Consider the following 14,610-nt stretch of genomic DNA (forward strand, 5'->3'; position numbering starts at 1 on the left):
GTTACAAGATTTTTTTTTCCAGTTTCGTACTGCCATATAATCGATTGCTAAGCATTTCATAAATCACATAAAACTTTCAAGTCGGGTGCAATTTAATTTACCAGAAATCAGTGAGAAAAAGAAAACCACTCCAAAACACCGGAGACAAGAGACAGGGAAGCCTCGGTGCTTTTCTACCTGTCTTTTGAATTGACACAGACCTTTGCATAATGGAAATCATGGTTTACACGAAACTTGATCTCTTTCACTGTCTTGGAGTTCAAGAGACAAATCTTGCGTGCACATGCATGCGTGCGCGCGCACACACACACACACACACACACACACACACTCCGTTTCTCCCCAAAATAGCCACATTTTTTTTTATTTGGTGATTCAATACATTTTTAATTCAAATAGTCACCACATAAACCTAGGCACAACATTAAGCATTGTACAAGCAAAGTATTTTACTGATTTTCATTTCAATTGCCAGAAAGTACAATAAGTGAATTGGTTAAAGGATATACTTCTGTACATAAAAATATCCATGTATTTATACAAGGGTATGGAACAGAGTTTAAAGATAATAAAACCAGAACATCACAATAAATAGGATGTGTTCCTACAAGACAGCAGAGCACGCTTTGTCAGTAAGCTATCCAGTCTCTTTTCAAGGTGCTTTTTTCTTCTGAGCTAGGCTCACACTCCCCAAAAAAGGGCTAGGGTTTAGTCACGACTGGATCTGAATGCCTACGTTCATATGTTGCTTTTTATTTGCATCTCCAATAACAGGGGTAGAAGATACGATCATTTCTTTTCAAAAAGTCTTTGCGACTTATCAAATTCTATTGATTTCCCACTTCGGTATTTTAAAATGCAGATTAATCTAAGCTCTAGCACCGTATGAGAACGAAATACGTGTATTTTTGTCAGAGCAACAATATTTTATATCATCTTTGTTCCTCTGGCTATAACAATTCTGTTTAGAAAAATTTACCACGCTAAAAATAGTTGATCTAGGTTGTCATAAAAAAGAATATTAAATACCTTTGGTAAAAATAGATATATTTAACAAGATTAGAAAAGCAAACAGTTATAATGTCAAAAGGAGAATATAAAAATGTACACAATAAAACAAATAAACCAACTTATAGGTAAAGTGAAGATAAGGCCACTCTTCTTTTCAGGTTTGTGTCTTCCAAACCATGAATGTAGTTCTCTTCTTCTAAATGGTAGAAATTTTAGTAAGAAATATGGAAAATCCAGTCTTTCCTATCAGCATGACACAAGTTTGATTCATAGCAACATAGTTCCTTTTTAAGAACCAAATTTGTAGAACATAGGACACTCTGGTTTATATATGTGAATCTAAGGAAACAGTTCCAGATTTCTGTGATTTTAGGCCCAGGACATGGAGCTTGAGAGTTAAGCAAGGCAACAGAACCAGCTGCTCATCTGCACACAGTTTTTTTTCCTGTACTGACATTAGCCTAAGCCGTACGGAGACAGCCGATACACAACGCAGCTAGCTGAGTAAGGACACGGTAACTCTGTAACTAGCTAGCGACGGGCAACATTTCATTTTTTTTTCCACGACCAAAGACCTCTTCTCCCGTCTTTTGGGCCTCCTCTCGAAAGAGCTGTTGCACAACTTCTAATTCCGTTTGGTGTCTCCTCTTTTAGAACACTCTGTAACTCCTGAAGATGAAAGGTCCCTGAAGCAAACAACTGAGATTAGGGATGGGAGATAATGCGCAAGTTCTAGAACAGATCAGCCACGGAGCCTCACTGCCCTGGCAGAGGCTGCGCGTGCGGATGCGGTTATCCTCCCGTGTGCCCTCGGCACACACAGTCACACTCCTCGTGGTGCTCCAGGGCCACGTCCGTGAGAGATTTATGCAACCCCCGCACACCACTCTTTGGTCTCAACTGAAGGACCTGAAAAGGAACAAGGTATAAGCCATCTTTAAAATCAGCCAACATCTGTTAACTTCTGATTTCATGGACAAGAAAAATTTCAGGAAAGACTCTTGCGGCCCAACGAAGACTCTGACAAAATTTTGACTTCTTCCTAGTGAAGGCATCATGAACACACTCCCCTACCCCTCAGAGAAATCCTAAATGATCATCATCCTCTCACGAAAGAAAGGACGTTTTAATACCAGCCACTTGGAAGGACGCTGCCTCCGCACACAGAACAGTCCTTACATTGAAAGTCTCACTGTGTGCTCTGCCTTTTACGCCCCTGATAATACTGCAGAGAATTTCACCCTGATTGAGTATTCTGAAACCGCTACTGCCTAGTCTTTTTTCTGTTTGTTGGTTTCTTTCGCTCATTCATTTTTTCACACATGTAGTAACAAATATTTATACTTGAAGTGATACAAGTACTGCAATGCCGTGGAAGGAAACACGATCACTCTACAGCTGAGTTTGCTCCATTACGCCACTCATTAATTTTCTTGGCTACGCTTCAAGTCCTCTATAAACTTGATGAGCTGGATTAGATGTACTTCATAGACATCAGCCTCCGTCACAGCTAACTTTGTGCAGCTGGATCCTACTGTGCAGTATACGGAGGCTGAGCGATAATAACGATGATGCCTCTATTAAATGAAGTTAATGTGCAGTCTGGCTTTTTAATAAAAACATATAGCAAAATAGACACCGATACTAAAGATATTTCTTCTTAACACTGTGACAGGAGGACACAGCTACGTATTCTGTAAAAGATTATCTGAAGTATTTGGTAAGAACTACCTATCCAATGTGTATTTGTGCCTCTTCTAACAGGAACAATAACGTTTCAGGAACTGTGTTTGTTCGGATTATGAACAAAGACCAGAGCACATAATAATACGAGATCGTCTAGTTTCTCTGCTCTCTGGGTAGGACAAAGATAACTTCATAGAGCAACTTCGAAAAGATACCCTTCCTGGAAACGTTCTTTAATCCAAAAAGACACAAGTCAAGTCTTATGACTGTTCCATTTGCAGATTTAAAAGAGACAAGTAGAGAACGTATACCACATTTGGAGTATGGGGTCATATCAAAGGCTAATCAGCTAACATTTTTTGAATGCTTACTGGGTGCCAGGCACTGTAATAATGTTTCTACATACTTTAACTCACCAGAATTCTATGAAGTAATTTACAATTATTACCTGATTTTACACATGAGTGAACAGAAGCTTTAGAGAGAATAGGGACTTCGCCAGTATTTGTACTTTGGCTGAAGATAAATTATTGAAGTCAGAGTGATAGATAATAATTTTATAAAGACTCAATATATTATTAGCCACATATTCTACTTATTTAGTAACTTTCTTCCTAGAGAGATAAACTACAAAGTCTTGGAATAACCATGAGAAATAGGAAACTTTTAAAGCAGATTTTCTATTACATTCACAACTCTAGAATAAAAATTACTAAGACTATATTATTTTAACATGAAACTACTGAATCCTGTCTTAAGTGTCAGGACCTCACTTACTGTTTTGAACAACTTGAGGTGGCATCAAAACTTACTACGCTTAAGATACTGGTGCTATCCCTTATCAAACTTCTGGTAAAAACTGTTGCTGGAATGAGGCCGAGAGGCTAGATAAACTGCAATATTGGCCTAGCCAACATCTTTAATTCCTATCTCCGCTTGTATACATTCTCCCAGTGAGTAGGGGAAAAAAGTGACTATAAAAGGTAAGGGTTGGAGAAGCTACCATATACAGTCCTAATAGGCAGCCATGCCAGGCTACGATCCTACAATTGTCCTTTCCTCTAGAAGTGCTTCTGTCAAGACGCAGTCACCCAATAAAAGTACCCCCAGCCATGATGGCACTTCCACCCCCAGTCTTCATCCACTGATACTTGTGGACATTTACAAATAGCAGAAGAATCTCATAATATTCTAGTGATACTAAATCTTAGTTAAGACATCCTAATACATGGGAGGGGGCTTAATTAGGGCTTTCTTTCTCAATTTCTTTCCAAAGTTTGGTTTTGACTTGGGAAGAGAAAAACAGATTTAGAAAATGACCAACAGGTCCCAGATAACACGAAAGAAGACAGTTTTCAGGACAGAGTTTATGACACCATAAAAGAAAGAAGGCAGGAGCACATCTCACACGATTTTGAAAGAGAGCTTGAAGCTAAAATTACAAACCCATGAAAAAATAATCCAGGGAAAAGCTGAAATCAGAGAATGTGGAAGAGATTAGATCAGGTACAGAAAGAACCATCAAGAAATAGATGAACGTATAATACTGCCTACATTGGGCAAACAAAGTGCCATTAAATTTTGGGTGCCACAGAAGCTTGGGGGGGTGGGACTCACGACTAGAGAAAGGCTATTGAATTATATACTTTTTACCCAGAACAGATCTATGCAAGAAGAGTAAGACCAGACTTCATGTTACCAATATATATATAAACAAGGTGAAAATCATTAGGCTAATTAAGGATGGAAAAAAGGAACAAATACAATTTTATTGTCAGAGTATCCTATAGATCTTTTTGCCTGAAAGGAAATACTCGTCCTACCTCTGGGCAAAAATTCATTAAATCTTTATTGATCATTTGCCATAATCAAAGCCCCGGGGGGTGGGGTGTGATGAAGATGAGTAAGAGAACAGCTAACATATACTAAGGACTTGAAATGTACCAGACTGGTTCTAAGTGTTTTGTCAGCTCCTTGAATCCTCCCGATAAGGTATGAGCATTAGGTGTTCACTTTACACATGAGGAAATGGGAGGCATAGGAGATGAAGTCATTTGCTCAAAGTCCAACAGCTGGATGCCAGGCTTTGGAGTCTGTTTTCTTAAGTACTACACTGTAATGCACTCTTTGTTCTTAATTCTCAATTTGGTAAAAACAAATAGAAATAAATAATAATTATGAAAGAGCAAAAATTCTCTCATCAAGATATCTCTAAAGTTCTACACATGCACAGAAGATGGACTAGTTAGGCTAGGACGGGCAGGAAAGTAGGAAGTGTTTCAAGGAAGGGGCAACACCTAAGTTCATACATATGTAAAGCTCCTCTCTTGCTTTCTGAAAAATCCTATTTGGGAGATAGAAAAATCATTAAAGAAATTGGGGGGGGGAGAGCAAAGATGGCTTCCAATAAGCAGTATCTGGTAATCGATACAAAAGCAGTAAGAATCTATTAGTATTAAGATTATGCTATAATATCAAAACACGTAACAATAACATCATCCTATATATTATGAGCCTTTTAATTTTCTATACTTATTTTCAGCACAATAGTTGAACCCACTTTGAAAATGGCAAAGAACCAAAACAGGGAATAACTGTGATATTTGTAGTAACACGAGGAATATAATTCAGCTTAATAGTTAGGGAAGCTGGTATAATAGAGACAGATGAAGGAGAGAAAAATTAGAATGTCTAATTCAGTCTTCTCCCTGAGGTGGAATAATCTTCAAACTGAAAACTGGAATAGTAGTCATCAAAAAGAATTAAGGCCCAAAATAGGCTTCACTTTAAATGAGTTACATCTCTAGATCCACATTAATGGTATTCAGTGACTTAATGATTTTAGAACTACTTGAAATTATGTTTAAAAGTAATTTCACTTATTTTTTTTAAGAGTTTATTGATTTATTTGATACAGAGAGAGAGAGCACAAGCGGGGGAGAGGGGTGGAGGGAGAGGGAAAAACAGACTCCCTGCTGAGCAGGGAGCCCGATGTGGGGCTTGATCCCAGGACCCTGGGATCATGACCTGAGCCAAAGGCAGATGCTTAATCGACTGAGCCACTCAGGTGCTCCAAAATAATTTCACTTATTTAGGAGTAGTAGTACTAAACTCAGAACTTACTTCCAAAACATAGGACTGAGAAAAATTTAGGCCTCAGAAATGATCAATGACACCAAAGAAGTAAGCCCTTTTTTTTCAGAAGGTAATTTGTTAACAAAAACTTATCACAGAAAAATTAATGATTTCCACAGAGCATTATAAAAAATGAAGACATGATTGTTACTGGAGATATTTATGAGAAATGTGGAGTATTATATTTCCACACGCACATGCATTAGAGATATTTGTGGGAAACTTGTACTAGGTGGTCACACAATTAGATAAACACCCCTACTTGTATGTGTGTACATACAGGTCATGCATACATAACCACCCCACCCAAAGACTAAAGAATAATGGAGTGATGTCATTCTGGAAGAAGGCCATTGAGTTTATAAGCACTTCCCATGGTCTTTCCTCACACAAGAGTTTTATCTGAGATACTAAAACAGATGTCGCATACTCTCTGGCAACTTTCTTAACAACCCTAAAGCCAATGTTATTTGAAAAGAAATCTGTAGGTATAGGATGGAGGAGGATACACTTGACCTAAGGACTGAGTTAGCTGACTAAAAGCAAGATGTAGCCTCAGCATCTGGCAAGCTTATTTAAAAAAGCTACTATGACTAGTCTGGGTTTTGTAGCTCTTAGGATGGTGGCTATAAATCCAAGAGTTGTTGGCTAAATCGGGGTCCCCAGATACACTGTATTTAATAGGGACGTGCTTTAGAAAGTCCACAGTGAGGGGCGCCTGGGTGGCTCAGTCGTTAAGCGTCTGCCTTCGGCTCAGGTCATGATCCCAGGGTCCTGGGATAGAGTCCCACTTCGGGCTCCCTGCTCAGCGGGAAGCCTGCTTCTCCCTCTCCCACTCCCCCTGCTTGTGTTCCCTCTCTCGCTGTGTCTCTGTCAAATAAATGAATAAAATCTTAAAAAAAAAAAAAAAAAAGTCCACAGTGAGATGATTTTAGGTGAGAAAAGATCACTCTCGTTTAATTCCAGTTCTCAACACAGCCTTTCACAGTCACCAATCATTTCTAATGCCTGCCTCGATTTTAAGGCATCTTATTGAGTCTTTTTGGAACTGCCATATTAAGGGTTTTTTCTTGAGTCTCAGATTCCTGGTTCACAGAGTAGAGGTAAGGCCAGCCTCTGAGCAGAGCCTGGCTGCAGCAACCTGAGCCACCAAGCTCATGATTATCTCCTTCCTGAAAGGGGAGTGGAGACTGTTCCCAGCACAAGGATCTTTAGAAGCATGGGGTGCAGAAATGAAAGTAGAACATGAATAATGGTGGTAAACAGTCTTTTTTTTTTTTTTTAATCACAGACTGCCAGTTTGGGATGTGACTGTCCAAAAATGGCAATCTACTGATTGTCAGGGAATAACACAGCTGGGAAAAACCTGAGAGGTTATCTTATTTTACATTTATTTTAACTGAGTTTAAGTAACCTGTTGATGGTTACAAGTTAATAGTAGATCTAGGATGGATTCCTTGCCTTTTGGAATCCAGTGCTTCTGTCCCACTTTATCAGCTGCCAACACAATATTAGTGAAGGGTGGGTCAGCCAAGTCATATAAAGTGCATTTTATGCACTGGGCAGCTTCAGATTACCTAACAGATTAAGAGTTTTATTGATGTCCTTATGCACATGAAAAATCATTTTATTGATGAAGCAGATATTTATTCTGTACTATTCTTTGGGGTAGTGGAAAAAATACAAAGTAACGAGATGAAGTTATACCGAAATGAAGTCAGAAGGGCCGATTTCGGCTTGGTATAATGTAAACATTCTGTAAAAATTAAGGTTGCCTCATCAAGAATGTTTTGCTTCCTGATGCATGAATGCTACACGATGCTGCTGGAGAAAGGGTGGGCATAACTGGGGATATTCTAGCACTAATGAAAATTTGGAGTAAGTTCTAAGGTTCTCAAGGTCAATAATTACTAACATTTAGTGTTTATATTTTCTGAAAAACAATGATTACTAACATTTAGTATTTATATTTTCCTTAACTCCACAGAATAAAGAGATGAAAGGAATCCATAAGAGGTTTAACGTGCTATCTGGGGCAACAGGAATAATAGGAAGATTGGTACAATTACGAATATGTCTTCTTGGGATTTATGTTCCGTATTGCCCCAAATGGAAAAATAAATATCGAAGATCTCCTTTCTCCAACAGAGACAAGTCTGACTTTAAAATATCTTCCCTTCATATTTTGAAAAGTGTCAAGTTGAAAAGTTTTACCCATTCTTCCCCCCCCTTGCAGAACACATTTGCTTTTTGGTACGACAGATGAAAACGTCACTGACCACCCATGTCATACGATCAGAGGACAAGCTTCTCAATCTTCAATGCCTGCGTTTTTGAGTTCAAGGTCCTCATTAAAAAAAAAGAAAAAGAAAAAAAATGAAAACACGAACTATTTTGTAAACCTTATTTGTTCTTTTCCCATGAAGGCTACATCTCTTTTCCAAATAAAAATTCATTTCAGATACATGGTTTTGTTCTTTTTCTTAAGACACAGAGGAACCCGAGAAGAAAAGGTCTACCTACCTCATGATATTTTTTAGTGACTTTGCTTGGGACACACTGACACTCATGGCAGTTGTGGAGACAACAGGCACAGTTTCCCCCACAGCGTTTAACCAGGAGACAACCTGGCCAGAAAATGGTGTCGGTTCTCTTTAGTTCCTCCCTCACGGACACCGAGAAGTTCCGCGGCGTGCAGCTGTACAGTTTTACCTCCTCCTTCAGCAGGTTCAGGTCCACCACTGCGTGGCGTGAAAGGAAGCAAAGACAAATAACATGCTCATGCCCTGAGCCTGAATTTATTCCATCAAGATCTTTCCAGAGAGAAATCCATTTCACCAATACGCCCAACAAGGTCCCTTCTTACTTTAACGAGGTTTTGGGGGGGGCTCTGCAGCTCGCAGTTTGGACTTTCATTTTATAGTCAACAAAGCTTCATTATGACTTACTGACCATTAAAGAGATGCCATTGTGCAATATTAAGAACAGAGCCAACGAAACAGTTGAGAGCTATAAATAGGAAACTTTATAGAGAAAAAGAGGGCTACACCTTTTAACCCTCGTAAAAAAGTAAACAAGGAGAGCACTGGAGGGAAGAATAGAATGTAAAATGATGAATGCTTGGATTAAAAAACAAATGCAATTTTTAAAGGGATTAGGAGCTCATGCAATTAATGAAGAACAACTTACAGAAACTTGCTGCCAGGATTTTACATAATTTTTCTGGCAATGAGACTCAGAAAATGCAAAAAGGGCATGAAGGAAATGAATTTTTGAGGACAGCTGAGTAGACCATGAGTGAAAAAAATGATACATTTTAAAAGGGCTGAGGTTGCTGAAAACCCCTGCTTCCAGTGCCCTGAGTAATTCATAATGTTTGAAATTCAGTTTAACTAGGCTCCTTCAGATTTCTATTCTTCTCCTTCTAAAGGAGGGAAGAGATGTCTACTTTATAACGATTATCTCTATTCTTTTAGCAAGGTGGTTAACTATGCAGTGTTTTATTCTTTAAAAGAATACCTAATTGTGAAGACCAAACAAAAATATCCTTTCATCAGATTGTTGTAGGAAATTCTCAAAGAATCTTTGTTTTTAACTACAAAATGATACTTGCCTCAGTTAATTTATATCAAAACAGCATGTCATACTTAATATGAATTTATATAAAACATGAATAGTACTTAAGTATCATATCCTATAATTTTAATGTCTGCTTTATAACTTTGCCCTTTTTTTCCTAGAAATAGTCAAATAATAGCAATTCCAATAAATTTGAAGAGTTTTGGATAGCATACAATTCATCAGAACTTTTTCTTCAAAAAGAAAGATTTTATTAAAATTTGGAATACTATCTAAATAGAATAAATCTGGTTAAATACTTTTCACTAATATTGGAAACATTATAAACAAGAATTGAAAAAAAGAAACAAATTTTCTGGTTAAAGAGGGCTTCAAGTAACAATAAACACTATGTACTCCAGTTTTAAAAATTAAGTGTCAATATTTGAAAATAATTTTAAAATGATAAGGTGATTAAGAATCAAATGCTTGTTTTCTTGTTGCTTGTTTTACAATTCTTCATTTACTTGTACATGTGATCAAGTTTTTCTAAAATGTCAAAGGAAGCCACTGTAAGTATTTTCAAGAAATAGAGGATAAATCATGCACATGCAATTGTAAATTATAAGCACATGTCAACTATACGGTTGACTAAAACCTTGGTCAAGTATAGGGAAACACCAAGGAAATGCTAATTCCATAGGTTCATTTCAGTATCTTATTTAGCTAAAAAATTACTTTTTTCCAACTAAATAGAAAATCACTGTTTTGAGTATTTAAAGATTTCCCTTTCATCTGAAAAATGATCCCGTGAAAGGAAAGCTTTTAAATATTTAAGAGGAAATGAGTTCATTCTTTTGAGTGCCATAAAAGACCAACTTATCTCTAATAAAAGTAATGAGATAATTGAGTTAAATGATGTCACATATTTCACCTGATTTCATTTGGCTGAACTAATAGTATATGCACGTACTGCTCTTTCACTGTTAAAGCTGTATATGAGTTTATCTGCATCTTTTCTCTAGAAGTTAATATCTAGGCAAGAAGGGTTTAGAAAGTAGAAAACATGCACATACATACAATACAAAAGCCAGTTGCCAAGATTTTCAATGCTTATTTAAGATTTATACCTCTTTAGAATGTGAATGAAGCTCTCAGCTTTCAAAGGATATTCATCTACCTCAGTTTTAAACACACTATTTCATGGAACTAGAAAATGAGACTGTGTATGTTCACTTTAAAATGTTTACTTAACCACAATAAAAGGTTAGATAGATTTCCCCAGTGAACTGAGTTATGATACCTGGTACAATGTGAAAATTTAAACACACTTGCAACTTAGCTTCCACTCATTTATCATGTTTGACACAACAGTCAAAAGTCCTTTTTAAGTACTGGGTAAGCTTGACTTAGAAAATAAGGTATTTTCTTTTTCTGCAGTAGCAAGGTATGAATGAAAACCCTAAGCCAGAGGAAGAAAAGGAAAACACAAAACAAAAACACTGAAAAACCTTAATGCAGTACACACTACAAATACAATTAGGGATTTTCAATTTGGCATATCTTATTTGAAATATAAGCTTCCTACTCCCAAGGCTTCAAGCTCATCTAAGCTTCATTAAAATAAGTCATGTGACTATAATTTGATGTCACAAATTCTCCAAACATTGTGCAGAACTTCTGGACAAGAAAAATGAAAAAACAAAAAACAACAACAACAAAAGAAAAATATCAAAAAAGAGAAAGATCATGTCCAACACATACACACACACACACACATATTTTTTTTTTTTTTTTAAATAACTTAACTATAGTCTTATGGAGGTTTCCCTCTGTAAAGTATTTGAAAAATAAAAAATCAGTGTTTGGGTTCTTTATTTTCTTTCTGAAACGACTTCCTAAGACAACACATGCATTAGTTTGCCTTTCTAAAAAATGAAGATTTTGAGTATGGCAGCAATTAAAGTCGTTTTTCCTAATGCAGATTTTCTTGTTCAGATTCACCAATATTGCAAGTTTTACTAAAAAAGCTAATACTGACTGAAAAAAAAATCATGGATACACTTTGCTTCGTTAGTTGCTCATTCTTTTAAGATATTCAGGTCAAGGATATTCTATTACTGTAATGCAATCTGAGGGTGGTCTTTCTAAGATGAATGTGGTAACATTGTGATATGTTTATTCTGTGGAAAATCAATTTCGATGTCTAATTAGAAGCTTTTAAACGTTTTACTCCTTGTTCCTTTGTAGAAAGACTCTTGGGAGGGGAGTTGGTTTTGTCTACATAGATGTTATCCCACACCTGCATTTTAGTTTATGTAGAGTTCCAAAAATATACACTGCTTTTCTCACACTTACTGTATGCTTAAAAAGTTAATAGTTTTGGCAAACTGCAAAGGGCTTCAATTTGGAAAGTGCTAAATGAATATTTGAAAGATCTGGTTCAGCGCTGGATGCTTTTAAATACAAGCTAGCCTCTGGCCAAATCTTCACTGAGCACCAGGTGGAGAGGTGCAGGCATAAAGGCATGGCTAGAAGGGAGATTTTTAGGCTCGAATCCTGAGATCAGCTGTCAAAAGCAAGATCTGAGCTTTAGAACCTGGTTTACTCCCTTTGCTTTTTCCAGATCAACATGATAATCTACTTCAAATCTAACAAAGGCTCTATTCACAAGTGTTTCAGCTAGCCTTGCAGATCTTCATTTTCCTGTTCCTAAGTGGGAGGGAAGGGAAGTGTTCATAAGTTATTCATCAAGTTATTCATCAAGATCAAATCTTATAAATATGTAACAGCTTTCAGCATCTGGACAGGATTCGGCTGCCCATGTACTTGAACACCAATTTCAAATATTGCTGAAAGGAAACCACGTCTATTGGCATAGCAAAATACCACGGCTGGGCAAGTCTGGACATGACCTGCTGAGATTAAAAAGCCCTTGATCCAGTAGGGTTGCAACTCTTCTCAGGAAAGGGCAGGAATCGGGTTTCTTTCTGACAAGATTTAGAAGACAAGTCTGGTGCAATCTGCCCTTGTGAATTGCTCAAACTAACAAAATACTGTTCCTTCCATATAAATTCTCCAGACTGTCATTCCATTCTCTAGATCTACCCTGTTTCTGAGAGCCTGAAACAGATTCTTTGAGTGCATTATAATTAGCCAGTTATTTCTATTACTGTTTCATTTGTGTCTGATATGGATACTTTCCAATCCTAATGTTACTGGGAAAATTAGCTAACCTTAGGGAAGACTCGGTTAATGTTATTTCCAATTTCTTGATCATATGGAATTAAGTTTAATTATCAACACTTTCACTCTTGAAGGGAGATACGCTCATAGGGTCAAGTGATCATTTCAGAGGCAAATTTATAGAGAGAAAAATTATCATGGTATGGGTACCCTTTGGTTATTCTTTCTTGCTCTGAATCCTGTCTTGGAAACTCCTAATTCTATCTTATGATGAACCCCTGTTATTTTCCATATTATTTATAGAAGTTTGTAGGCTTAGGAGATGGAAACTGATATAACCCTGACCCACGGGGACATGGCAGGTGATGATTTTTATTTCTTTCCCTTTTCTAAGGCCCAAATCTGGTTTAGCACTAAGGTAATCTCTCTTGAATCTCTAAATCAATATACCCCAAATATTAGATTTGAATGAGCAATGATTCTCATGAAACATAACAGTGGACTTCATCAAAATGATATTTTGAACTGAAGAAATGGCAAGAATTTTCAGCAAAAGTATTCCTTTTAATCTTCCAAACCCCCTGAATTACAGTTGCTTCTTTTTGTGTGCATTCTTATTTAATGTGTAAATATGCTCAAATGTTACAAAAATGGGTTGTTTACATATATCACGGAAGAATTTTAAACTCTACTCCTTAGAAGCTATGGTAGAAGAATCCGGAACACTAAAATTGCTAAGAAAATTAAACGAGGTTGGTTCTAATCTGAAGAGAGAACTTACCTCTGGATTTTCTTCCAAAAACAAAAGCCTTGCCAAGAAGTTGCCAGGTTGGCCTATATAGGTCTTCCAAGTCCAACTGCCATCTGTCTGGTTCAAGATACCGAATGAGATCTTCCAAGGTACTAAAGGCAGTGACAGCGTTATTAAGCAGATCCAGTGGCAAAGCTGAAGGGGGTAACACGGAAGGGCTCACAGCCTCCGTGAATTGCTGAAAGTAAAATGAATCTTATGTTAACTGTTTTAAAAATGACAATGTATTTCTTCTGGACTTATGCATGAAGTAAGGTAAACTGAGGCTGAAAACGCAAGGGAAGTGAAATTGTATTCAACCCAAATTAGAAGTAATTGCTTTGCAAAGACTTCATGTAGATGAATTCCAATAGATCTCTGTGCAGTCAATGAGAAAGTCATTAACCTTCATCATCACAAACCATGGCGGATGTGGATATCTGTTGCTTAAAGAAAAAGGACAATGTCTCTAAGGTTCAATTAGGGACTTACAATGGAAACTATAATACTGTTTACCCAATTTTTCTTTTGTTTTTCACTTTTCATTTTCCTCAATCTGGAAACTCACCAGGTAGTTATGCAAATGAGTGTCAAATTAAAAACTTAATATAAAGTAATTAACTCATGAAGAATTAGAACAAAACATAGGTGAAAAGCCTTTCACATTGGAGAAGAACTTGTTAGTCAAGACAGAGAACACCCACACCATAAAAAATAACTTTGATACATTTGTCCATACCTTTTTTGATAAACAGGATTAAAAGACACTGGGAGAACGTCCTGATGAACGACATGTCACAGGATGAGTGTCCAGAATGTACAAAAAACCCCAACAACTCAATAGAGAATGGGCAAATTCCAGACAAGAGGCTTGAATGGCCAATCGACATACAAAAGCATGCTAAAATTCATTAGTTATCAGAGAAATGCAAAACAAAGTGAGGTATTATTTTACATACAAAAAAGGAGCTACTATTTCACATACGTGAGTTTGGCAAGGATTTAAAAGAAAGGATTGCCAAGGATATGGGTAACTTGGAATTTCTCTGTTCTGCCTGCTGAAGTGAGCATAAATTGGTACAACCACTTCAGTTGATTTAATGGATGTACACAGGATATTAGAATAAAAGATTTATATGATCCATGTCTCTGTAATTCACTTTTGAGGTTCACATCCTTTTATTTGTGCACATGGAAACATCACAGTGTTGTTTGAAATAGAGAAAAATTCAAAATAATCTAAA

General features: G+C 36.9%; 1 protein-coding gene across 1 annotated transcript in view; it reads right to left on the minus strand.

The window, feature by feature from the left end:
* Positions 1-335: 335 nt before the first annotated feature.
* Positions 336-14,610, minus strand: part of PDGFC (platelet derived growth factor C) — a 200,749-nt gene continuing 186,474 nt past the window's right edge. The window contains exons 4-6 of the mRNA XM_078069359.1: positions 13,358-13,565; positions 8,356-8,573; positions 336-1,920 (exon numbers count right to left, since the gene is read on the minus strand). Of these exons, the coding sequence (XP_077925485.1) occupies positions 1,804-1,920; positions 8,356-8,573; positions 13,358-13,565 (543 nt within the window). The 3' untranslated portion in view covers positions 336-1,803. The remainder of the gene's footprint in view (positions 1,921-8,355; positions 8,574-13,357; positions 13,566-14,610) is intronic.

This window comes from Halichoerus grypus, chromosome 3, assembly GCF_964656455.1.
Source record: "Halichoerus grypus chromosome 3, mHalGry1.hap1.1, whole genome shotgun sequence".
Classification (NCBI taxonomy): domain Eukaryota; kingdom Metazoa; phylum Chordata; class Mammalia; order Carnivora; family Phocidae; genus Halichoerus; species Halichoerus grypus.